The sequence below is a fragment of the Neolamprologus brichardi genome, chromosome 5, assembly GCF_056152115.1.
Source record: "Neolamprologus brichardi isolate AB-2024 chromosome 5, ASM5615211v1, whole genome shotgun sequence".
NCBI classification, from domain to species: domain Eukaryota; kingdom Metazoa; phylum Chordata; class Actinopteri; order Cichliformes; family Cichlidae; genus Neolamprologus; species Neolamprologus brichardi.
In genome coordinates, this window is record NC_142108.1 from 18563927 (window position 1) to 18590083 (window position 26157).

A 26157-nucleotide genomic window follows, 5' to 3' on the forward strand; every position below is an offset into this window, starting at 1 on the left:
TGTCAGGGTGGGCGGTCAGGAGAAGGAGGACATATGATTTACAGGTGAATTTTCATAAAACCATCGCCCATGATGCGCTGACATATAAGCACATTGACGCGTTCTGGGTTCTGTCTCCTGCTTATCGGCATCATGGCTTCACATTTTATTCTGCTGGCTTTATGCTGTTTCTTTAAACCTGCTGGAATGCAGTTCAACTGCCTTTAAGTGGGGATCTGGAAGCAAAATCTATCCCTGGAAGGTGATTTATTTTTTTCTAATTTATAGACCATAGTACACAATTCAAGGTTATAAATAATAATAAAAATAATTTACATATTTACAGCTGTCTGAGGCTTTAAGGAACACTTCTGTTAACATCAATGGCACACGTATAGAGTTTGATTAACAAAGCAACCCAAACATAGGATATGATGTGATTCAGTGGGTCTGGACAAACTCATCTCAAGTGGACTTCAGAAATGTGGGAGAATATTCTGACCAAGAACTGCACATCTGCATGAATCTCTTTGTATGGCATACCGCAGAGGTAACTTTTGTAATGAAGTAAAATATTGGTTGCATTACAGCTTGACAATGATTAGATAATAATAGAAAGGATAAAGAAGATAAAAATAATGAAAAAGTAAGTATTTACACATTAACTATCAAAGTAATAGCTGAGTAAGGCCGAGTTCATATTGCTACTTTGGGGTGCACTTGGTTGGGCCCAGTGGACGAAGAAAAAGAAACTGGAGTAGAAGAAATGAATAAAAAAAACAAGGTGAAAAAGATACTTATAGACTGTTTAGATGTTATTACAAATTCAGTGTGTTTATAATTATATAGTTACATATAAACTGTTTACTTCATGGTGGTGTAATATAAAATAGATGTAACACTCATACTTGATAAATGAATTCAACAAATACAAATATTTTCTTCTGGTCCTAGAATTGTAAATGTAGGAAATAGCAATAGCAAGGAAATCAGTGTACCGTATTTTTCGGACCGTAAGGCAAACTGGATTATAAGTCAGAACCAGAATCTTAAAATGGACTCTAAATTCAGTTAGGAGCCCATGCAACTGTATTAGCAACGCTGTCACATGTGAGTACTTTGAGGATTTGGTCAGAAGCCTTGCTGCAGCGTTTTGAACAGCCTCCAGAAGTCCCAAGGAGTATTTGTTTAGACATGTAAAATAGTGAATTACAATCATCCAAACGTGATGAAATGAATGCATGTATAACAATCTCCAATTCAGTGCGAGATACAATAGGGCTTGATTTAGCGATGTTTCTTAAGTGATAAAAGCAAGACCAAACCAGAGATTTGACATGAGCATTCAATGTGACAGCCGAGTGAAAAGTTACCCCCCGGTTCCTGATAGGCGATTTCACAAATGTCGAAAGGAGACCAAGAGCATTCATTATCTTAGGTACAAATCTGTCAGGAGCCCATACAAGGACTTCAGTTTTTCCTTCATTAAGTTGGAGGAAGTTGTCAGCCATCCAACCTTTAACGGATTCTAAGCACTCATTCAGAATTTGCAGCTTAGAAATATCTTGGGGCTTAAAAAAATGTATAACTGGATGTCATCTACATAGCAGTGATAGCAAATGTCCTCAAAGGGGCTCAAAATATGCTGGAGAGGAAGTAGATATATTAAAAACAATAATGGCCCCAATACAGAGCCTTGTTCTTAGAAACTGTCACAAAAACATTGTTCATACAAATATGAGGAGAACTACTCCAAGGCAGATCCAGATACACCAACCCAATATTTCAGCCTTTCAAGCAGAATGTGGTCAACTGTATCAAAGGCTGACGTGAGGTCCAACACTAGCAGAACAGAACATTTTCCTGCATTGTTGTGCATCAGAATGTCACTGGATACTCTGAGAAGGGCTGTTTCAGTAGAATGAGCTCTACGAAAGCCAGTCTGAAAATTGCCACGAATGCTGTGTTCGTCCAAAACTGCTGTAAGCTGCTTAGCCACAACCTTTACTAAAATCTTTGAAATTAATGGTAATTTTGAGATTGGCCTGTAACTGCTAGTAAGAGAAGGGTCTAACTTGGGGGGGGGGGGGGGGGGGGGGGTGTTAAAGGGGGGTGTATAGCAGCATTTTCAAAATAAAATAAGCAGGGACTTTACCAGACACCAGTGGAGTGTTAATTACACACAGGGACCAATAGACTGTAAGACATTTTTGAGTAACGATGCAGGTAAAAAGTCAAGTCAACAGGAGGATGATTTCATTGAATTAACTAATTTTACCAGCTCGGGTAGTGAAACTGGTGAAAATCTATCTAAAATAACAGGCTGAGCTGAAGTAGGAACTGACAATGCAGATGCTGATGGGGAAACTTTTTTTCTTACATTACTAATTTTTTCTAGAAAGAAAGAAAAAAAAATTTCACAACCTTCATTTGAAGAATTAGGGGCTGCAGGCAGAGCCGGAGTAATAATATCAGTAGTGTAACAATATCACTAACTTAGCAACTTGTCCGTGACCTGGAGTGGGCACTCCACCCTTTTCTGGCTGAGAACCATGGCCTCAGACTTGGAGGTGCTAATTTTCATCCCCATCTTTCATTCTTGGCTGTGAACCACTACGGTATGGTTTCATATAAACTTGGCACAAAAAGTACATTTGTTTTTGGTTGATTTTTTTTTTTTTTGTTGTAATAATGATCTGTGCCAATAAATGTTATACTCTTGGAAAGCCTGTTTATTTCTCCTTAACTGCTGCCACAAGGAAATGCTTTTGTGGGTTGAGCAGCAGAACTGAGTGTATGGGTTGTGGCCATGGCTATTGATTCTTATTTTGCTGTCATTTATTATATGATTGAAGAGTGTTTGAAAACTTTTGATCTTCTGACTTGCTATTTGTCCATCAATCAGAGGTCCACTAGGTGTAATGAGAAAGACCTGGGAGGACAGGGTTAAGGACAAAAAAAGACAACAATAAAGAAATATAGTAAATTATCTGTATATAGAGCAATAGAGAACATTATCCCTTGATAAACTCCCCAATGTGTGTAGCTTTGGTCTTGGGTCCAGGATGTATTGAATTTCACTTACCTTGGAGACTTCGGCAAAGTGCCCTCGCAACACTGGCAGCAGGCTCAGTGCCACCATCTGGGCCTTCCCCCTGTAGCAACACTGCCCACTCCTGAATGTGCCGTGGCATTCCTTTGCTTTCACTTTGAACATCTCTATGATGGCCTGAGGATGGTCTCCACCCCCATCCAGTCCAGCCTCACCATCAGTCACGGAGAGTGTAGCAGAGGCACCAGTGAGGAACCAGTCTCTACATAACCTGCCTCAGGCGCCCAGCCTGGTACTACAGCTTCTCCAGTTGCACTTGCCATATTGCCGCCTGCTCTTGCTGACAGTGCTGCAACTTTCACCACCATATGCACCAGCAATAAGTCAGGCTATGTCTCCAACATTCCTTGGCTGGATTTCTGCCCAACTGTGAAACACACCTGTTCTGGGACCCCACCAAGACACACAGACAGCATTGCAGGCAAGTGATCTATTATTTACAACAGTGATTTCCACTCTTGAGCTTTTGAACCTATTGCACCACCCTTCCTCTGCAGAAGAGCCGTAGACCAAACTCCACCACAGTATGATCTGTCCTCAATTTAGTAGAATAAAAGGGAGAATAAACAGAAAACACATAATAAGAACCCACATACTCCAACACAAATCAAACACGAGAAACCACAAATCATGACACTTGTGAGATATAGTAAGACGAAAGAGAAACAAATTTCACACCACAAACAAATATCAACAAATTTCAGGAAATTACCCTGGTTAGATAACACCACTGGAACAGCATAAGCAAACATATTTCTACACATTGTGCAAAACGAGTCGTTGCTTGAGCAAAATGTTATAAATACATTATCCTAACCATGTGAAAAACATTAAGGTATAGGAGACTGCATCATTTCTTGCTCCCACGATATTTCAAATTAAAAAATCGTTTTGGTATAATTGGAAAAAATAGATTAATCATGTCAAAAGGTTCACTTGTATTCAAATTTGATTTGTTATGTGTATGATTTGCATTTGCTTTTGCTAATGTGTCAGGTTTGGTTGGCCAAGTGAGGGAAGGCATGATGAGGACTTCCAGGTGAATTTGTATAAAACAATAATTTCCGAAACACTGACATAAGCACTCTGCTCTTATTGCTGTGGCTTCAGTCTCCCTCTTATTGGCGTTATGGCTTCACGTCTAGCTCTGCTGGTTTTGTGCTGTTTCTTTACACTGAGCTGCAGTGAGAGTTTGCCTGAATGGGTCAGCAACATTTCTACCAACCTCTTCAGTTTGTCTGGGGACATTATGCTCGGAGGGCTCTTTCCCATTAACGATGTCACCAGCAGCCTCAGTGACATAACGGAGCCCAACCAGATAAGATGTGAACGGTAAGGATGGTTATGAACAACGCTTTCTTAACAACATGAGATTCAAAATAACTAACCCTGACTTACCATGACTTCTACTGTTTTCTGCTTGCTGCTGAACAGTGCAAACAAACGTGTACTGGGACTTGCTATAGCAATGAAATTCACAGTGGATGAAATCAATGGAAACCAGACTCTCCTCCCTGGCATCAAGTTAGGTTATGAAATCTATGACACATGCAGACAATCTTCAGTAATTATAAACCCTACTCTGTCTCTCCTAACTGAAAAATCCAGCCAAGAACTACCTGTTCAGTGTAATTACACTGACCATGAGCCCAGTACAGTTGCAGTTATTGGTCCTTTTGAATCAGAAATGGTGTCAGTTATTGGAAAACTCCTCGGATTTTTTATGCTACCACAGGTTTGAATACACATACATTTTGTAGTTATCAATTTTTTTTCTCTTGATTTACAAATTTGAGACTTGTAAAAATATTTTAAATGTAAAAGTAAATCATTTCTGTTTTAAATTTTCACACCAGATTAGCTATGGGGCCACCAGCGACAAATTCAGTGATAAACTTATCTACCCGTCATTCTTTCGTACTGTGCCAAGTGATAAATGGCAAGTGGATGTCATGATAAAGCTAATACAGGAGTTTGGCTGGAACTGGGTTGCAATTGTGGGCAGCGACGAGGAGTACGGGCAACGAGGTGTGCAGCTGTTCACTAAAATGACAGTAAACACATCTGTCTGTGTGGCCTATCAAGGCCTGATTCCAGTGTACACTGACCCTAAACCAGCGATCAAAACCATCATAAACTATATCCAAACGACCAATGTCAGAGTGGTTGTGGTGTTTTCTGTCGCAGAGTGGGCTGAATACTTTTTTAGAGAGGTTAGTGAAACAGAGATTTAAAGTGATTCACAAATGTATTATTTTCTGCTAATGGACAGTTTGTTCAGTACCAGTCAACCAATGCAATTTATTCCAGGTTATCAGGAGTAATTTAACAGCTGTGTGGATTGCCAGCACAAGTTGGGCAATACATACTCGAGTGACTTCTCTGCCTAACATTGAAACAGTTGGCACAATCATTGGATTTGTTGACAAAACAGAAACCCTCGGTCTGTTCAAAGATTATGCAATGGAGCTTTTCAAGAAACTCAGTGAAGAGCGGACAAAGACATCCACTCCAACCACAAATCCTGACAGTCAAAACAATCCAAACTATCGCTGCCCACAATGCTGGAATTTGTCACCAGACAACATTAGCATAGTGGAAGCACCTGCAGTCCAGAAATCAGCTTTCAGTGTGTATGCTGCTGTTTACAGTGTAGCACAGGCACTGCATAACCTGCTAGAATGCAATTCAACTGCCTGTAAGTGGGGATCTGGAAGCAAAATCTATCCCTGGAAGGTGATTTATTTAATTTTTCTACTATATGAGACACTATACAAAGTTTGGAATCGAGCTTATCAGTAACAACAATAATTGCATTTTGCAGCTCTTGCAGGTTTTAAAGAACACTTCTGTTAACATAAATGGCACATGTCTAGACTTTGACAATGATGGCAATCCGAACATAGGATACGATATGATTCAGTGGATCTGGACAAACTCATCTCAAGTGGACTTTAGAAATGTGGGAGAATATACTGAACAAAAGCTGTTCCTCAACAAGTCCCTCTTTCAGTGGCACACTAAACAGGTAACGCTTGTAACTCAGAAAAATCTTTACAACTTCTACCATGTAAAAGCTTTCATGTCCAGTTCATGATCTACTTTAAGATCTTAAATTTTGTACCGCAACCTTCACAGATTCCTGTGTCCACCTGTTCAGCAAAATGTGACAAAGGCCAGGTCCTCAGAGTCAAAGGTTTCTATTCCTGCTGTTTTGACTGCATCGACTGTTTGGCAGGCACCTACCAGGCAAATGAAGGTGATGTTGTCTCAGATATGTGATGTTGCTTATTTGCATTCTTGTCAAGAAACTTTTGAGATTCATGCTCATACAGAGCAACCAGTAAGAATCCACAGTGTTATGTGACAGCCTTATTCCAGAATGGATTAAATTCATTTTCACCTCAAGATTTTACACATAATACTTCATGTTGGCAAAGTGAAAAAAAATCTATGTAATAAATATAAGTTTTTCTAAAAAATAAAACATATAAAATGTACATAAGTGTTCACAGTCTTTGCTCAATATTTTGTTAAAGCGCCTTTGGTAGCAATTACAGCCTCAAGTCTTTTTGACTATGATGCTACATTCTTCTTCACGGTGGCACGGTGGTTAGCACTGTTGCCGCACAGCAAGAAGGTCCTGAGTTCAATTCCAACATCAGGCCGGGGTCTTTCTGTGTGGAGTTTGCATGTTCTCCCCGTGTTTGTGTGGGTTCCCCCCGGGTACTCCGGCTTCCTTCCACCGTCCAATTCCTTCCACCGTCCAAAGACATGCAGCTTGAGGGGATAGGTTCCAAATTGCCATTGTGAATATGAGCGCGAATGGTTGTCTGTCCCTGTGTGTTGGCCCTGCGACAGGCTGGCGACCTGTCCAGGGTGTACCCCGCCTCTCGCCCTATGACAGCTGGGATAGGCTCCAGCCCCCCTCCCCCCCCCCCCCCCCCCCCGCGACCCTGAAAAGCGGAAGCGAATGGATGGATTTGGGTTTGATGGAGCCATTTTCAGACCTCTCCAGAAATATTCAATTGGATTCAAATGTGGGCTTTGGCTAGGCCAATTAAGGATGTTCAGAGCGGTCCCGAAGCCACTCCTTTGTTATGATGCCTGTGTGCTTAGGGTTGTTGTTCTTTTGGAAGATGAACCTGAACCTGATGAATCAGAGGTCCAGAGCACTGGTTGCATCCAGACATGACACTTGGAATTAATGTCAAACAGTTCAATCTTTGTTTTATCAGACCAGAGAATTTTGTTTCTCGTGGTCTGAGAGTCCTTCAAGTACCTTTTTGAGAAACTCCAGGCACGCTGCTATGTGCCTATTCTTGTGGAGTGGCTTCTCTCTAGCGAGTCTACCCTTCAGGCCTGATCAGTGAAGTGTTGTAGGCATGGTTGTTGCTCTCACATACACTGCAACTATGGAACCTTATATAGACAGATGTGTGCCTTTCCAAATCATGTCCAATCAACTGAATTTACCACAGGTAGACTCCAATCAAGCTGTAGAAACATCTGACAGGTGATCAGTTGAAACAGGATGTACCTGAGCTCAAATTTGAGTGCTATGGCAAAAAGTGTTGTGTATTATATTTTTATTTTATTTTTCGTTTTATAATTGGAAAAACTTGAGCTGCATTAAGTTTTGTTAATTAGGGCGATAAATGTCTCCTTTTCAAATCAGGGGAATGATTTTCTTATCTCTTTCTGTGTGAGAAGGCATAAAAATGAAGTAAGTCACACATGTAGCCCGTGCAAGATAGGATCTCTAAATGGTGCGTGTGTGTACTGTTGTGATGTTTTATTTTGCTTTTTAATTAAGCCATATTTCTGTGCTTTCCCAATCATAGACGACACCCAGTGTACTAAATGTCCCAACCGTCAGTGGTCCCAGCATCGCAGCACGAACTGCACTAACCCCATCTTTAAGTTTTTCACCTGGCACAGCCAGGATGCTGTGATAATGATGCTGGTTGGTGGGCTGCTGCTGATATGTCAGGGGTCGGTGGGTGTCATGTTCCTGATGCACCGAGGAACCCCCCTAGTAAAGGCTTCTGGGGGACCCTTGAGTTTTGTGGCTGTGCTCGGCCTGATGGGAGCATGTCTCAGTCTGCTGCTCTTCCTGGGGGAGCCCAGGGATGTGGTCTGCCGTCTTCAGCTGCCCTTCACTTCCATTTTCCAGACGCTCACCCTCTCCGTTATCCTGTCCATGTCACTACAGGTGAGTTAATACTGGTGAAATACTGCCCCACAATGGCAGTGTGCAGAAACGGCAGAATCAGTTAAAGAACAGGCTCGAGCTTTCCCACCTAGGAGGCTCGATAAAATACAGATAGAAGGTATGCAGTGTGTCTTCCCTAAGCTTTCCAGTCTTCAATAAGTTTTTTTAACTTTAATTTGATAATTGCTACTGACACATACTTTCACAAATTAGAGATATCACATGTATTTATTGGCCAGTTTTCAAGGAACGTTTACTTTTGCAAGACAGACCAGATATTTAGCATGACACAGAAACAAAACCGTTCAAGAGCTATTAATATGTATATGCTCCTATCAATAAAAGAAAATCTACATTTTCAATTTAATACATGCAGTTTAAATAAAACCCCACCAAATTGTGTAAAACATAGTAAAAACATCAATCATGATCACTGTGGTGTCAAGAAAAGGGATTTCAGTAAGAACTTTACAAATAATACACCAACAGCAAAAAATGATCATAAATTGTAAAAAGGTGGCATTTTACATATAAAAGGTCAAAGGTCGCCTTAACTGCTACGGCTCAGTATTTTGCAAAAACATTTTTCTGTCTAATGTCTATGAGGCAGTTGTAACCATTTGGCTCGATGCTCAGCTTCATCTTCGTTGCGGTGTTTCCACATTTTAGAATTTTTACCTTATTTTCAGCGTAAACTGTAACTTGACAGGTTTGTGGAGGCATACAAGTGTAATCTACTTTAGATTTCTCAAAAAAATTCAGAAGTTGTTTTTAGTGAAAACGCATAAAAGCACAAGCGCTTTTGGACAAAACACATAATGTAATATAAGAAAAATAAAAAATAAACATATAATCTGGATGATAACTTTTTTTTTTTTTTAACAGATAATTTGCGTGACAGAGTTCCCAGAGATGGCTGCCTCTCACCTGCATTTGTTAAGAGGCCCTGTGAGCTGGCTGTTTGTGCTCATCTGCTGCGCTGTGCAGGCTGGTCTCTGTGGCTGGTTTGTTCAAGAAGGACCTTCATTGTCTGAATATGTGGCAAATATGACAATAGACTTTGTAGAATTCTTCCTCTCGTGTCCTGTTTCACCTTTGACTGGATTTGCTTTAATGCAAGTTTTCAATGGTGCAATGGCCCTTGCATCCTTCATATGCACCTTCATGGCAGTGGAGCCTCTTCATCAGTATAACTTAGCCAGGGACATCACCTTTTCCAACCTGATCTACTGTGTCATTTGGGTGATCTTTATTCCAATCTACGTAGGCAACAACAGTGATAATAACAAGATCCGGTCAATTGTCCATGTTTATTTCAGCCTGACAAGCAACTTTGGACTGCTGGCAGGCTACTACTTTCCAAAATGTTACTTCTTGTTAAAGAAACCTGACTTAAACACAGCAAAGTACTTCTGTACCTTCTTAGAGGGCGTCCCACCAACTCAAACTCAGGAAGAGCAACAGCCAAAAGCAGAGGAAGGGCAATAAAACAACTGAGCTTTTTATTAAGAAAATCAAAGAATCTCAAAATTCCATAGCTTTTGCTTTCTACGAGGATAGGAATGATTGAGTAATTTGCAGCATAGTTCAGTACACCACAAAAGAAACTAGATAATATTATAAAAATCGTTGTTTCTGAATTACTCTACAATCACGTAATACATACAGCAAATAACAGAGAAAGTGCATTGCATTTATATAATAACGTATAGTCTGCAAAAGAGTTTAAAATAGATTTGTACCTGTAAACTATTTTATTCAAGAAATGTTTTTAATATTTCTTTTGTTTGTGTTACTGCAGTTTCATGAACTGGATGAAAATAATGAAGCAATTAGACATACATACAGACATTTTTATCTCTAACACTGGATTTTTAACCTACAATGTTTGTCGTTCAAAAATATAATAAATGCTTTTCTCCTTAAAATACTCTCAAGTTATCTAAAAGTAAAATTGTTATGCACACAATTCTGCCTCAGAGTAATACACATTAAATTATCAAAATCTCTTTGGGTTTAATCTTTTCACTGGTAAAGACAGATTGTAAATTTATTGTTGTGAAACTGGTTCCGTCTTTTTTTTTTCTTTTTTGCATTAATACTTGTGGTGTGAACTTTATAAATAATATAGAATGTGTTGTACACTATTGTACTTGCGGTGTATTTTCATCTTAAATACATTAAAATACTAGTCAAAAATATTTGACATGCTCAGTACAACAAAACCTGAGAGCTATTTATGACTAAATGTAGCTGCCATATTGTGTGTGTGTGCGTGTGTGTGTGTGTGTGTGTGTGTGTGTGTGTGTGTGTGTGTGTGTGTGTGTGTGTGTGTGTGTGTGCATGAGAAGCAAATCTTTAAGACCACAGAGGGAGAAACTGAGGAACTCTGCAGTGTCATATCATGGCTGAATAGACATCAGAGTGCACACAGGTAAGTCTGTATCCAACCGCTTCCAGGTGCCACAGGCAAGAAAAGCTTTGAGGCCATAACTTTCAAACATATATCCACAAGATTTGCAATGCTGAGTTGTACTTAGCCTAAACACTTCTGACTCTCAAGCTTCCATCTGTATCACTGACCAAGGAAAACTAATTGTCATTATCTATATTAATATTCTCAATATATTTATTAGAAACATATATTTGTGTATTATACTACATTTTGTAATCCCTTCAATGTGTGATATCATGTGACTGCTTATCCATGGCAGTTAGAACACATGCTTCAGTCCACCACCCCGGTCTGCCAATCCAGAGGTACTGCCCCTGATCTCTACACAACATTGTAGAGGCGTGTCAACCAAGAAAGCCTCCTTAAGGAACTCAGGGCGAACCGCATCCACCCAAGGGGCCCTACCACCAAGGAGTACCACAGGCTAACCAAGCCTGATAGGACTCCTTCTTCACACTGATGGCTCCCTTCTCCCCTGGTGTCCACCATTTGGTTTGGGGGTTACCACCAGGACAGGTACCATTCGGACTCAGTGTTCCCAGTCTCCCTTGGAATGCTCTTGAAGCTCTGCCGGAGGTGTGAGTTGAAGATCTCTCAGACCAGGGCCTCTGCCAGGTGTTCCCAGAGCACCCTCAACCACCCCGCCTATGGACTCCAAGAAGGCTGGGTACTCTGAACGTTGTTCAGTGCATAAGCGCAGATGACAGACAGGGCATGTTCCCTGATCCAAAGGTGCTGGGAACAAACACTCTGATTCCAGTGCCCAAGCTGTGCTTTGAGGTGAGCCGACTATATCTAGCCGGTAACTCTCAACCTTAAGCATTAACTCAGCCTTCTTCCCCACAAGAGAGGTAACATTCCATGTCCTAATTGCTAGTTTTGGTAGTCACGCAATGCCCATCTTTCTGTAGGCCCATAGTGTAATTTGAATTCTTGAATGATGTAGTAATAGATATCAGCTTAACAACTAAAATTATGTCTGTGGTGTTCAATGCGTTTAATTACCGAATATTGCTTTTCTGATTTACACCTTTTAATTTCATACTTGTGAGTAGTTATACATTTTTTATGAGATACCTTATGATAAAAAAAACAATGGCTTGTGTTTTTTCAAACCCCTGTTACCAAAGATTTCCTGTAATAGTAAAAGAAGGCAAAAAAGAAAAAAAAACTTCAAAGCTGATTTAAAATGTGTTTAAATTGACATTTAAAAGGAGCTTACTTTGTAAGTCTGCTGAAGGTTTATGCAAATATCTTGGGAGGAAATATTTAATTTGCTTTGTGGATGAGCAACATAGCATGCAAATAAACATCCCAAGCCAACAGTGAGGGAAATATATGACATGATATTTCAAAACAATGGGCTTACTGGACCCAACTCTGGATAGTCACGTTTTCAGGGGTTGAAAAAACTGAAAAGTTAATCAAAAACACTCAAGAATCAAGGTTTAGGTTTAATAGCGTCTTAGCAAGGAGGCATAATGTCATTGTTTGTATGTGGATTGAAGAGGGGAAAACCAAAATTCTGAACACTGCAGGCAGAATACTTAACAAAAATTCCCGGACCTTTTCAAATGAAAGGGGAGCATAACAGACAACATGGCACTGGACACAAGGATGACTGCAGTATGTACACAAACAAGGCCAATTAAGGATAAAGGATAGCTGGGAGAATGAACCACAGGTGCAGACAAAGAGGAAACTGAAAGGAAGGTAAACTCAACATAAAAGCAACCACCTACCTACCATTAAAGTAAAACAGGAAATATGACTGTAAGAAGTCTTACATGAAAACGAAGACGGAGATAAGGAAGACATAAACACTGAAAGAGGAAAGAAGAGGCAGTCAAACACTGTGGGAAATACACATGAGAATTTGCATAATTATGATGAAGGAACTGACCTCCCAGCCCACTGTTCCTTCGGTGGGCTGGTTTCAGTCATTATGCAAATGTATAAGATTGGGGAAACCTACAGTCAGCTGAGACTGAAGAAGTCACTTGGATGAGTGACGAAACATTTCTCCCACTGAAAACGCTACGTCCAGATGAACAGAATCAAACTTTTGGAGATTTACTTACCTGGATGATTGAGCATGCATCAAGAGATCCATAAAAACCAGAACTCACACAATACAACAGTAAAAAAGCGTAACAGAAAAGCTTGAAATAAAAACAGAGTTCAGCAATAGCACAAGAAATAAGTCTCACTTTTAGAATATTACAGAAATTCAAATAAGAATCCTAAATTTAATAAATACTACCCAAACTCCAATACCACAAGAACTCTAGAATACCAGAATGATTATGAAATCTAAAAAAAAAAAAAGAATTAAATTAAAAAGCACTAGAACAGCAGAGAGAATAGAAATCTCTTCATGGGAGCCCTAAAAGTCCAAAGCAACTCAAAACTCAAAGATCCAAACCAGGAATCATGATACTCATGATAGATAGTTATTCCAAAGAAAAACAAATTTCAAACCACAAACAAATTCTATGAAAATACTCCGGAAAGATGAACACTGCAGACATACACACAAACACACAAAAGTGCAAAGTGAATCTTTTTTCTCAGAAAACCATCGAGGTTTTAAATATGTCTGTGTGATGGCAGAAGTGGGAGAACACAGGTGAATTTGCATAAAACCACCTACATGATGCACTGACATAAAAATACACTGCTGTCATTGCTGTGGCTTCATTCGCTTGCTTATCAGTGTCATGGCTTCACGTTTCACTCTGCTGGTTTTGTGCTGTTTCTTTACACTGAGCTGCAGTGAGAGTTTGCCTGAATGGGTCAGCAACATTTCTACCAACCTCTTCAGTTTGTCTGGGGACATTATGCTCGGAGGGCTCTTTCCCATTAACGATGTCACCAGCAGCCTCAGTGACATAACAGAGCCCAACCAGATAAGATGTGAACGGTAAGGATGGTTGTGAACAACCCTTAATAATAATAATATGAGACTCTAGATCAGCGGTCCCCAACCTTTTTTGCGCCACGGATCGGTTTATGTCCGACAATATTTTCATGGACCGGCCTTTAAGGTGTCGCGGATAAATACAACAAAATAAAACTAGTACCGGTACCGAAAAAAAGAAAATTTATTCATAACACACGTAAAAAGACCAAGGAAAACCGAGTAAACAATAAAAACGATAACAAAATAACGCTGAAAACCGATAAAAACCCTGAAAACTATACATTTCACACCTGAGCCTCAACTCTCGCGGCCCGGTACCAAACGACTCACGGACCGGTACCGGTCCGAGGCCCGGGGGTTGGGGACCGCTGCTCTAGATAATTGTGTATGCTAACCCTGACTTACCACAATATTTACTGTTTTCTGCTTGTGGGTAAACAGTGTAAATAACTTTGGACTGGGACTTGCTATAGCAATGAAATACACAGTGGATGAAATCAATGGAAACCAGACTCTCCTCCCAGGCATCAAGTTAGGTTATGAAATCTATGACACTTGCACAAAATCTTTAATTATTATAAACCCTACTCTGTCTTTCCTCAATGAAAAATCCAACCAAGAACTACCTGTGCAGTGTAATTACACCGACTATGAGACCAGTACAGTTGCAGTGATTGGTCCTTATACCTCAGAAATGGTGTCACTCATTGGAAAACTCCTGGGATTCTTTTTGATGCCACAGGTTTGAATACACATACATCTTAAGATTTGCAGCATAGTTTCTATTAATGCAAAGATTTGACAATGAATATTTCAAATGTAAAAGTAACTTTTACAGGTAGATCAAAGGATTTGTGCTAGGTTATATCACAGAAAAATTAACTTGTTCTTTTATTGCCCGATCTTTAGATAATTGTTTTTTTGTTTTGTTTTTACCTTGAAAATGATATATTAGGTCTTACATGTCAATAGTGATTAGAGTTATCTCTGATTTTTTGTTTTAAATTTTCACACCAGATTAGCTATGGGGCCACCAGCGACAAATTCAGTAATAAACTTCTCTACCCGTCATTCTTTCGTACTGTGGCCAGTGACAAATGGCAAGTGGATGTCATGATACAGCTAATAGAGGAATTTGGCTGGAACTGGGTGGCAATTGTGGGCAGTGATGAGGCATATGGGCGACGAGGTGTGCAGATGTTCACCAAATTGGTAGAAAACACATCTGTCTGTGTGGCCTATCAGGGCCTGATTCCAATGTACACTGACCCCGAACCAACAATCAAAACCATCATAAACAATATCCAAATGACCAATGTTGGAGTGGTAGTGGTGTTTTCTCTTTCAGAGCAAAGTGAAATCTTTTTTAAAGAGGTTGGTGAATCAGAGATTTAAAGCAGCTAAGAACTGTATTAATTTCTATTAGTGCATGGAGTTTGTTCAGTACCAGTCAATCGTTTAATTTTTTCCAGGTTATCAGGAGTAATTTAACAGCTGTATGGATTGCCAGCACAAGCTGGGCCAATGATGCTCGAGTGACTTCTCTGCCTGACATTGAAACAGTTGGTACAATCATTGGATTTGTTGACAAAACAGACACCCTCGGCCTGTTCACCGATTATGCAATGGAGCTCTTCAAGAAAGTCAGTGAAGAGCGGGCAAAGACATCCACTCCAACTAAAAATCCTGAGAATCCAAATGATCGCTGCCCACAATGTTGGAATTTGTCACCAGACAACATTAGCATAGTGGAAGCACCAGATGTGCAGACATTAAGTTTCAGTGTGTATGCTGCTGTTTACAGTGTAGCACAGGCACTGCATAACCTGCTAGAATGCAATTCAACTGCCTGTAAGTGGGGATCTGGAAGCAAAATTTATCCCTGGAAGGTGATTTATTTTTTCTAATTTATAGACCATTGTATTTAAAATCAAGCTTATCAACAATAACAAAATGAGTTAAATTACATTTTTTACAGCTGTCTGAGGCTTTAAGGAACACTTCTGTTAACATAAATGGCACACGTATAGAGTTCGACCAATATGGTGACCCGAACATAGGATATGGTGTGATTCAGTGGATCTGGACAAACTCATCTCAAGTGGACTTTAGAAATGTGGGAGAATTTACTGAACAAAAGCTGTTCTTCAATAAGTCCCTCTTTCAGTGGGACACTAATCAGGTAACCTTTGTAACTCAGAAAAATATGTACAACTTATGTAAAAACTTTAATATCCAGGTCACGATCCAGTTTGAGATCTTGGATTTTTTTTCACCACAAACTTTGCAGGTTCCTGACTCCACCTGTTCAGCAATGTGTGGCAAAGGCCAGGTCTACAGAGTCAAAGGCTTCTACTCCTGCTGTTTTGACTGTATTGACTGTTTGGCAGGCACCTACCAGGCAAATGAGGGTAATGTGGTAGTCTCCGATATCTGATGTTGCTTATTTGCTTCCTTGTCAAGATATTCAGCGCATCTAGTAAGAATCCACAATGGTACGCTTCTTTAATATGTTGCTATGTGACAGCCTTATTCCAGAATGGATTAAATTCATTTTCATTTCAAAATTCAAGATTCTTGCTCATATCTAAGCATATAAATGTCAACAGATTCATTTAAAATAGAATAAAAACAGGTAAACATAAAGAGCCTTTCACTGTTAATACAAATCTACCTGTCACATTTGTAAAAATTCACAATTAAAATGCGGTAACTAGTTTTAATGTGTGATGATCACAGAGTTAAAAAAGTATTTAGTAGATGTGCAGGCATTATATTTGAACCTTTTTTGTGCTGAAAGGAGACTTTCAAGACTCACTATATTCAGGCAATTAATGCATCTTCTTTGCAGTATTTAGCTAAATCAATGACCTGTAATACTAGATTAAAAACACAAATGAGAAAGTTGTATCATTTTCTTGTCTTTATCTGCCAATCAGCATAATCCATAACATGTCACTGATGTGTGATAGGATCCCTAAAGGTGTGTGTATGTTGTTTGTTTGTTTGGTTGATTTTTCGTTTTTAATGGAACCAAATTTTTTGTGCTTTCTCGGTCATAGGCGACACCCAGTGTACTAACTGTCCTTACCGCCAGTGGTCCCAACATCGCAGCACGAACTGCACTGACCCCATCTTTAAGTTTTTCACCTGGGACAGCCAGGATGCTGTGATAATGATGCTGGTTGGTACCGTGCTTTTGGTATGTCAGGGGTCAGTGGGTATCGTGTTCCTGATGCACCGAGGAACCCCCCTGGTAACGGCCTCAGGGGGACCCTTGAGTTTTGTGGCTGTGCTCGGCCTGATGGGAGCCAATCTTAGTCTACTGTTTTTCCTGGGGGAGCCAGGGGATGTGGTGTGTCGTCTTCAGCTGCCCTTCACTTCCATTTTCCAGACTGTCACCCTCTCCATTATCCTGTCCATCTCACTACAGGTGAGTTAAGAATGGTGAAACACTGCCCCACAATGGCAGTGTGCAGAAACTGCAGAATCAGTTAAAGAAAACACAGATAGAAAGCATGCAGTGCTTTAATTCTTCTCTCTCCGCCTTTTTTTAAGTTCGTTTTAAAAAATTATTGCTTATGGCACATCCAATTAGAGACACATATGTAGACAGTTTCTATTGTTCTTTAAATTTTGTACCTTAATTGCAGCAGTATTGAACTTTGAAACAAACAGCTGACATGAATGAACTATTGATCTATAAGAATGTCATTTGTTGGTTAAATATGTCTAACTTTATTACATTATTTTAGGCCTTTCCATAAGATCTTACGCATGCTTAGAAACCAACCTTTCTTTTCGAACAGATACTCTATGTGACAGAGTTCCCAGAGATGGCTGCCTCTCACCTGCATTTGTTAAGAGGCCCTGTGAGCTGGCTGTTTGTGCTGATCTGCTGCGTTGTGCAGGCTGGTCTCTGTGGCTGGTTTGTTCAAGAAGGACGTTCATTGTCTAGATATGTGGCAAATATGACAATAGACTTTGTAGAATTCTTCCTCTCGTGTCCTGTTTCACCTTTGATTGTATTTGCCTTAATGCAAGGTTTCAATTATGCAATGGCACTTGGATCATTCATATGCACCTTCATGGCAGTGAAGCCTCTTCATCAGTATAATCTAGCCAGGGACATCACCTTTTCCACCCTGATCTACTGTGTCATTTGGGTGATCTTTATTCCAATCTACACAGAAAACAACAGAGATAATAACAAGATTCGGTCAATTGTCCATGTTTATTTCAGCCTAGCAAGCAACTTTGGACTGCTGGCAGCCTACTACTTTCCAAAATGCTACTTCTTGTTAAAGAAACCTGACTTAAACACACCAAAGTACTTCTGCACCTTCTTAGAGGGCGTCCCACCAACTCAAACAGAAGAGGAGCCACATCCAAAAGCACAGGAAAGACAATAAACAATTAAACTGGTTAATAAGCAAATCAAAGAATCATTCATTCTGAAAAACGTACATTTTTTTTTACTTCCTACAAGAATAGGAACAACTGTGTAATATATACCGTAGTTCAATAGACTATAAAATGCACTAGATTAGATTGGGATAAGTATAAGCATATAAGCATTTTTTCTCAATGTAACAAATACATCATATAACACAAGAGTACAGTGTGCATAGATACAGTAGTAGCATGCAATATGTTATTACTTGTTACAAAAATATATTAGTTCTTGATTTAAAATGTGAATTTTTTAAAAAAGAATTATCTTTCAGGATTGTTGTTTCACTTATCCTTTTGAGAGTCACAGCATTAAGTGAATAAAAATGCAATTAAAAAGTATTCTGTGTAATGTTTTGTTAATTTAAGGTATGACTTGTGTTTTATGTTATAAGGTTATGCCTCAGAGTAATACACGCGACATTATTGAAATCTTATTATTGTTTTTATGAGTTTAATTTTTTAAACTGGTAAACATGGAGTTATAACCTTGCTTTTTTGTATTCTGTTTTTCTTGTTTGTACCAGAACCTGCAAGCTGTCAGATTAATGACTAGAGTGTGAACTACAATATTGAACTTTTAAATAATACTTATGTTGGGGTCAAGAATAGAACTGAAAATGCAGTACAAGATCATAAAACTTAAGTATTGTATATTAAAAATATATTACGGAAACCAGAGGGGTAAATCTATGTAAAATGCAAATTCTAGGAGTTTTTCTGTGTACTTGGTGATCAGAGCAATAGTTGTTATAGGGAAGTTCTTGGCTGGGGGACAGAGTAAGCACCATAATACACAAATACAAAGTATGTTAATAATTTTAAAAACGTATATACTTTTTTTGTGTGTAAAGAAAATCCACAAATATATATTGTTTAAATAATTTAATCACAGATGCTTTCAAGAGTGTTTCTTTTCTACACAAGATGGAAAAGCAAAATATATGAGTACATTTCTCTAAATTTGTAGATTTCATAAAACCCACAACCACTGTTGAATAAGAATGAAAGAATTGTTTAATCATGTGTTTAATTTTTTACATTTTTAATAAATGATAAACTCGTTATATACAACTCATTGGCGAGAGCCTGCTGTCTGAAAGACTAAGCCCAGGGACTGTTTGTCCCAAAACACCTAGTAACGGTTGCTAACAACTCAGGCCTCTGTTACGGAAGGTGGTGAAGGGCTCGGTGGCCCTCATCGTTACAACAGGTAAGATAAGATGGTATTTGTCATTAATAACATAACACTCTTCTCGCGTAGCATTCGGGGGCAAGCTAACAATATCTAAACTCAACAGATTATATATATTACACAACAGCTGGCATGAAACACACAGGTGTTTTTGGTAACCTGTTAACTTAGCCTGCGGTTACAGACAACTACAGCAAGAGTTATGAAGATATATTTATTGTTTATTGTAAACGCACTGTAACTGTGTCATTCAAAGTGCACAAACCACATGATATAAAAAAACAGTAAATAAATAATTAGGGAAAAAATGACTGATATGTCTCTAAGATTTAGGCTAAAGCTGCTTAAAGTTTTGACTTATTTGAACAAATATTCAGCGTCTAATCTAAGTTTAAAAGCAGAATATGAAACTAAACAGCATGGGGAGAAGATGTAATATAATAATAAATGTAATGCTTTTTCCTCAAATAATTAGTCAGGGATGTTCTAAAGTTTATTGCAGCCATGCCTCGAGGAAGATCAGCCGCAAGCGCACGCACAGATTACAGTGAGGTTGATGTTGATGGAGCAGGTAAGGTTTTTTGTGTTGGTATTATTAACTGTTCTTATATCGATGAATAAAACAGCTGTAACATTATGTGCACATGATATCGTTCTTAAGTAGAAGAGATCGCCAAATTGCAGAGACAGTTCAGGATCATGGAAGGAGATCTGCAGGCCTACAACATGCAGACCCGGAAACAGATCCGCAAACAACAGTGAGTAAAAGCTACACCTATACAACATAGATAGGAGTCTGTGTATTTTTTTCTCTTCAGTCTCTTGTGTTATGTGGATAAAGGCAGGAGATAGAGGTGCTGCAGAAGGAGCAGGAGGAACTGCAACGAAACCTCGGTGCCTGTAACAGCTTGGCCCGTCAACAGCAGGAAAACAAGGACATCCAGACTATTCAGGTCCTGCTTGAGCAGAGAGAAATGCTGGAAGAGGAGTTGCAGAAAGGCAAAAAATGCCAGCAAGAGCTGCAGAAGGAGGTTAATTATGAGCTTTCATATTATTTGACACTTCCTCGTATTGTTTCATGCTTACCATGATTTTTATGTGCTGTTTTTAGATCTCCAGCATGGAGTTGAAGCTAGCAGAGTTGAGAAATGGAGCCATTAGTAATAGTAACGCTCAAAGTTCCCCAGAACAGCGAATCCAAAAGTCCATACGCACTATGGAATACAAACTGAACAGAGTGAGTCACGAAGCACGTTACAGCCAAATACCCAGAAAAATGAACTAAATGTTAAATATCATGGTGTGTGTTATACAAAATTTTATTAATGTTTGCATGTGTTCTTTATCAAGGCCTTGACTCGCTTAAATGAGCAGTTGACCAAAAACAGCCAAGTGAGAGAGGAGCTGCATACTCTTTATATTGAGCGTGTTCGTTTTCAGCAACTACACAACAGGCTAAGCAAGGTCAGAGGTCACATAACATTTAATATGATCTGGAGGCAAATATTTTTGTTATTTGGCATTTATTTACTCGGGTTTCTTTACACTTAAATAGCAGGTGCAAACTGAAAACATGTCTCCACATGAACATTTGTGTTATAGGAACTGCAGGAAGTACGCAAGAAAATTGGAGAAGTAATCAACCAGTCCTCTGCTGCTTATGACACAAGGTGAGATTCAGTTTCTATGAAGGGCAAAAAAATGTCCTCATGTTATTCAGTTCAAACACTAATTGTTATCTGCACCTTAGGGTGGAGGCTCACTCCAAGGCGACATTGATAAAAGAGAAGGCACTGAAGGACCGTGACCAGTACAGCACTGAGTTGAAGGAGCTGGAGAGGGTTATTGCGCATGAGTCCACCCTGAAAACATTCATGATCGTCAAGTGCAGTGATGCAGGCAGGCAGGACGACGAGCATGAAATGGGACCTGGACAATGTAAGAGGCAACCAGTGTGTTGTAGCTGCTATGTCTGTTTATATTAATGATATTAATCAAGTTATTCAATGAAATTCAGTTTTATTTATATATTGCCAAACCACAAAAGCAGTTGCCTCAAGGCTCTTATTATTGTAAGTTAAAGAACTATCAATAATACATGTTATGTATGTTGTGACAGAGTTGATGATAATAATAGAACTAGACCACTTTAAACTTATGCTTAACAAGTTTTCAGACAAAGATTAGTAATGTACAGTACAGTGCTGTATGTAACCCAGTCTACATGTAGCTAAAATGTAAGCGAAACACAACGTCATTCTCACAAAGGATACAAGAAAGCTTTATGGTAGTTTGTACTGAAGTAATCTGGGAAACAGAAGAGTAGAGGGGAAATAAACTCACAGGAATGTAACCAGAAGTGACCAGAAATTACAAAACAACACAGGAATTGGCTTGAACCATAAACACACCAAAAAAAAAAAACCCATGAGAAGCCAACTGAGATATACATTTACGCTGCCTTTTTTTTTTTACTATTAAGTTGGAAACTGTGCTCTAGCAACATTACAGATGGTACTTAAATTCAAATTCAAATTCAAATTTTATTTGTCACACACACACAACCATACACAGTATGACATGGGGGTGAAATGCTTGTAGCTGTACAATGCCTGACCATTAAATGACAGAAAAAAAAAAGTTTTACAGTATTTACAATTTACAGGTTACTACAAAATTTACAAATTAACTTAGGAATTTACAGTAAAAAATGTGCAAATAGCAGAAAGAGATTATCAAGATTATAAATTATAGGAATTATAGGATTACAGGAAATGTGTGGTGGTGCGTGTGGTGATGTGATGTGTGTGAGAGTCCAGTCTTATAGTGATGTGTGTGGGAGAGTCCAGTCCTACACCTGGTTCAGGGCCCGAATAGCCTGGGGGAAGAAGCTCCTCCTCATTCTCTCTGTTTTGGCCTTAAGGGAGCGGAAGCGCTTCCCAGACCTCAACAGTGAGAAGAGTCCATTGTTGGGATGGGAGGGGTCCATCATAATCTTCCTAGCTTTGGACTTGCACCGCTTGGTGTAGATGGACAGAATATATGATATGAATATTAAGAATGTTTCAAATGATAAAGTACACAATACAGGCTTAAGTACTGGGACACCTACACATTACATCTATAGGAGCTGCTTAGCAATGGAAACACATGCCATGAAACTCCCGGTGCACAGTTTTTGTGCTGATGTTAAGAGAAGGGTTGAAGCTTCCTGAGCATTACTGAGGATTAATGACTTTTATACAGTAATTTCCCCAGGTATATTTTATATAGAACACCTAAATTCAAAGATGAATCAGTGTGGCCTATTGCTTTTGTCCAAATGGTGTATGTTTATGTGGTCTTCTCCATCTCTATGGCTATATTAAATTGGCAAATCCTTTTCAGTGTTTCTTTTGGTCCCACAAACACTGGGAAGGATGCCAATTAAAATTTTCCTGCAGCAAAACTATTAACAAATTGTTAAATGTTAATATAGATGCAGCAACAAAGCAGAAAATTCAGTAAAACACGTTTGCTGTTGGCTTAGAAACCAGTAAAAAAGGGAAGGAACAGTCAGTCTTGCCAGTGTGTCCCTGGCTGCTTTAATATAGATCTCAAAAGGATCGCTGTTGCATTTCTGGTTAGTGACTTAACTGTTCAAAAGGAAAAGAAAACTGTGTGCAAATTTCTCAGGGACATTTATGGTGTAACACTGTTAAGTACAGATTGTCACTGTTGATTAATTTTTGTTAAATAAATGAGGAACAAGTTTGGTCCAGACTGACAAGGTGGGGGATGGGCTTTGTGTTTCATAGCTTTGGAGCCGAAAGAGCAGTCCAAGATGGACTCTGGAGAAGAGTCACTGGATGCTCTAGAGGAGGCGTTTGAAAGGATTCGGATTGCTACAGGGGAGGAGAACCTGGACCAGCTGGTCACCAGGTACATTCAGGGTAAGTCTAACAAACCAGCTTTTTAGCTCTGTGTTTTTTGTTTTTACTTTAGCTTACATTATCTACATACAGTAAAATTCAATATATGTAAGATCCCACTTGGAAAACAGGGATAATTGGACTCTGTGTCTCACTGCTGTGTTGCTGTTTTGCTCTTCAGTTGAAGACCGGAACTTTGCACTTTTCAATTTTGTTAATGAGCAAACCAATGAGGCTGAGGCACTGAAGGAAGAAATTAGCAAGGTAAGTGTGTTTTTCCCCCTTTAAATCACAAAAATTACATATTGTTTCCAGGTGCAGTTATGCAGTATGCACACACTTTTGTTATACAATTTACTAATAAGCCAAAAACAACAACAACAAAAAAAACTCTGGAAGACGAAGAAATATTAGGAAATTAGATCAAAGCTAATGATGAAGTTTAGGAAGTGTCAGGGTGTGCTGGGTGGGGACGTTTGTTCATTTATGTTTTTAACGTGCACTGTATATATGTCTGTTTGTGCTGGAATTTGCCTCTCGGCAGATCAAACAAGACATGGAGCAGTTTCGGGTTAAAGGTTTACAGCAGGAACGACAGCACCGATCTTTGTTGCAAGATATTGATAAGCAACTAGAGGGAGTTTTATCTCAAAGAAAGGCCAACGAGAACCGAGCCAGCATCATAAGCGAGATCCTGGACAAGACTAAAACGGGTTTGATTTATTTTGCATATTTTGTTATCATTACAACTAGTAATTTCTCATAACTCCATACATCTTTAAGGCTTTTTTTGCAGTGAAGGTCCCAATAATCATGCAAATTATCAAAGCTCTACAAGCAATCACATAATTCAGTGACTATTATGAAGACTGTTCGAATGAATAACGTAGTAATACATGTATTTTTTTTTTTTTTTTAAAAACAAAAAGCTAAAACATGCTACTGCTGTCACCTGGATATTTATTTAAAAAAAAACGAATTAAACAGTTCATGGTTTCTCTTCCTTATCGCAGGTGTAAACAACATCTTCACTAAAGTAGAGTGCGACCGCTCAGCGATAGAAGATATGCTGGGCTCCTCCAGTGGGATCACTGAGAACAACATAATGTCCTACCTCAGCTTAGTGGAGCAGAAGACCAACGAACTGCTCACTGTGCAGGCTTTCCTCAGTACTAAAGTAATCAGGCTGGCCTTTTAACATATGTATATATTGTTTTCTTTCCTGTGATACAAAGATTCTGCATTTAAAACTCTTACAGGATCTAGAAGACCCGGCGAGCTTTCCTTTGGGTCAGAATCCAAAACTACTTCAGCAGAATATCAGCATCCAACCTGCAGTCAACAGGTCAGCTGTTTATCTGTTCATTTTGAAAACTGTGTATTTCTACTTCCTCCTCCTCCTCCTTCTCTCTTTCTCCATTTAGGAGAAGCAGATCATCTGCTTCCTTCTCACTCTATCCCTAGCATCCTCCTTGGTCACACCAACCCACCTCAACATCCACAAATCCTCTCTGTGGTCTTCCTCCTCCCTGGCAGATCCATGTTCAGTACCCTTTTTCCAGTATATTCACTATCCCTCCTCTGCACATGCTCAAATCATCTAAACCAGGGGTCTCAAACTGGCTGGTGTCCTGAAACTTTTCCATGTTACCCTGTTGCAACACACCTGAATATAATTAGTAGGTCATTAGCAAGACTATAGCACTTGACTGCACACTGAGGTGGCAATTCAGCCATTTGATTCATGTTACAGCAGCTCATGAATGAATCAAATGGTGCAATAAAAGTACTTTTAGAAGTATATTTTCCAAACATTTACATTTACTTAAATTTACTTGAGTAGGGTTAGGGATTGCCACTTCAGCGTGCAGTCAAATTCTATGATCTTGCTAATGACCTAGTAATTTTATTCAGGTGTGTTGCAACAGGAACACATGGAAAAGTTTCAGGACACCGGAACTCGAGCACTGGAGTTTGAGACCCCTGATCTAAGCCATGCCTCTTTAACTCTGTCTCCAAACCGCTCACCCTGAGCTGTCCCTTATTCATTTCTTCATGTCCATCCTGGTCACTCCCATTGAAGACTTTGACATCTTCGGCTCTTCCGCCTCCTATCTTTTTATCAGTGCAACCATCTCCAAACCATACATCAAAGCAGGTCTCTCTGCTGTCTTGTAAATCTTTCCTTTTACTTTTGCTGTAGTCCTTGGGTCAGAACTGTGTATTTGCAAATAAATAAATGCAACGCATTGGGTTGATGAATGTGTGCATCTAACTTAGATCCATTAGCGTGGCGTATGATGCAGAAAAGTCTCCTGTTACTGATGAAGAAGAACGGCCACTCTCACAAGGGGAACTTCGCCAAAGGATAATGAAGGGAGTGAGTGCAGTAATAAGTCCCAGATGTACCCCAACATGATAATTTGGGATATATGCACTGGTCAGTTTTTGAAGCTCATCTGGGGTTTTTTGGGGGGGGGGGGGATTTTTTGATTTCCAGGTTCTGGAGAAAGAGTTCTGCACGACAGGCAGCAACAAGACCATCAAAGATCAGTCTGCAGTTCAGAGTCAGATCCCACCCACCGGAAGAGGCAGTAATCTGAAACACTGACCCCACCAGTCCAGTAAAGATGCACATTTTAAAAACAAGATCATTGTCATTTACTGTAATACAGATCAGCAAAGGCCGTGATAGCTGATGGAACCAGCTACCACATGTAACATTTTAAAGCCTAATTATGTTATATGTTTGCCATCTTTTATGATGAATCATTGGCATGGTCTGCTGTATTGTACGTAGCTCTGATTTGCTTAGTCGGGACTAATTAGCTTAGGAGCTATAAAGTCTCTAGTAACCAGCTGTCCTTTTGATGTGTTACTTGCCATCTGGCTCTGACTATACAATCCAGTTCCAG

The 26157-nt window shown here is 39.3% G+C and overlaps 3 protein-coding genes across 4 annotated transcripts; all 3 read left to right on the plus strand.

Moving 5' to 3' along the window:
• Positions 1-4220: 4220 nt before the first annotated feature.
• On the plus strand, positions 4221-9794 carry LOC102792325 (taste receptor type 1 member 3-like). Its single transcript, XM_006783233.1, has 8 exons — positions 4221-4423; positions 4526-4826; positions 4948-5304; positions 5402-5827; positions 5916-6119; positions 6230-6350; positions 7936-8306; positions 9192-9794. Exons 1-8 carry the CDS (start codon positions 4221-4223, stop codon positions 9792-9794), a joined length of 2586 nt encoding a protein of 861 aa, XP_006783296.1.
• A 3687-nt stretch (positions 9795-13481) lies between these two features.
• LOC102789543 (taste receptor type 1 member 3-like) lies at positions 13482-18096 on the plus strand. Its single transcript, XM_087841320.1, has 8 exons — positions 13482-13684; positions 14126-14426; positions 14702-15058; positions 15157-15573; positions 15663-15866; positions 15975-16095; positions 16747-17117; positions 17494-18096. The coding sequence occupies exons 1-8, from the start codon at positions 13482-13484 to the stop codon at positions 18094-18096; spliced, it is 2577 nt and encodes an 858-aa protein (XP_087697446.1).
• A 1183-nt stretch (positions 18097-19279) lies between these two features.
• odad1 (outer dynein arm docking complex subunit 1) lies at positions 19280-25891 on the plus strand. 2 transcript variants are annotated; one of them, XM_006783231.2, is made up of 15 exons: positions 19280-19349; positions 19824-19902; positions 19993-20089; positions 20173-20362; positions 20443-20568; positions 20682-20795; positions 20934-21001; positions 21082-21269; positions 23129-23263; positions 23424-23506; positions 23787-23955; positions 24256-24419; positions 24502-24587; positions 25523-25622; positions 25743-25891. In XM_006783231.2, the coding sequence occupies exons 2-15, from the start codon at positions 19836-19838 to the stop codon at positions 25851-25853; spliced, it is 1698 nt and encodes a 565-aa protein (XP_006783294.2). In that variant the 5' UTR covers positions 19280-19349; positions 19824-19835; the 3' UTR covers positions 25854-25891. The 2 variants fall into 2 exon arrangements, with proteins under 2 accessions (XP_006783294.2, XP_006783295.2); XM_006783232.2 differs by having other exon boundaries at positions 19996-20089.
• The last annotated feature ends 266 nt before the right edge of the window (positions 25892-26157 follow it).

Coding starts and splice junctions, on each gene's coding strand:
- odad1 (XM_006783231.2), top strand. CDS start 19,836: ATGCCTCGAGGAAGATCAGCCGCAAGCGCACGCACAGATTACAGTGAG. Junction 19,903..19,992: donor GGTTGATGTTGATGGAGCAG/GTAAGGTTTTTT, acceptor ATCGTTCTTAAG/TAGAAGAGATCGCCAAATTG. Junction 23,264..23,423: donor GGTCACCAGGTACATTCAGG/GTAAGTCTAACA, acceptor TTTGCTCTTCAG/TTGAAGACCGGAACTTTGCA.
- LOC102789543 (XM_087841320.1), top strand. CDS start 13,482: ATGGCTTCACGTTTCACTCTGCTGGTTTTGTGCTGTTTCTTTACACTG. Junction 14,427..14,701: donor GATTCTTTTTGATGCCACAG/GTTTGAATACAC, acceptor TTTTCACACCAG/ATTAGCTATGGGGCCACCAG. Junction 17,118..17,493: donor TCCTGTCCATCTCACTACAG/GTGAGTTAAGAA, acceptor CTTTTCGAACAG/ATACTCTATGTGACAGAGTT.
- LOC102792325 (XM_006783233.1), top strand. CDS start 4,221: ATGGCTTCACGTCTAGCTCTGCTGGTTTTGTGCTGTTTCTTTACACTG. Junction 5,305..5,401: donor CTGAATACTTTTTTAGAGAG/GTTAGTGAAACA, acceptor AATTTATTCCAG/GTTATCAGGAGTAATTTAAC. Junction 8,307..9,191: donor TCCTGTCCATGTCACTACAG/GTGAGTTAATAC, acceptor TTTTTTTAACAG/ATAATTTGCGTGACAGAGTT.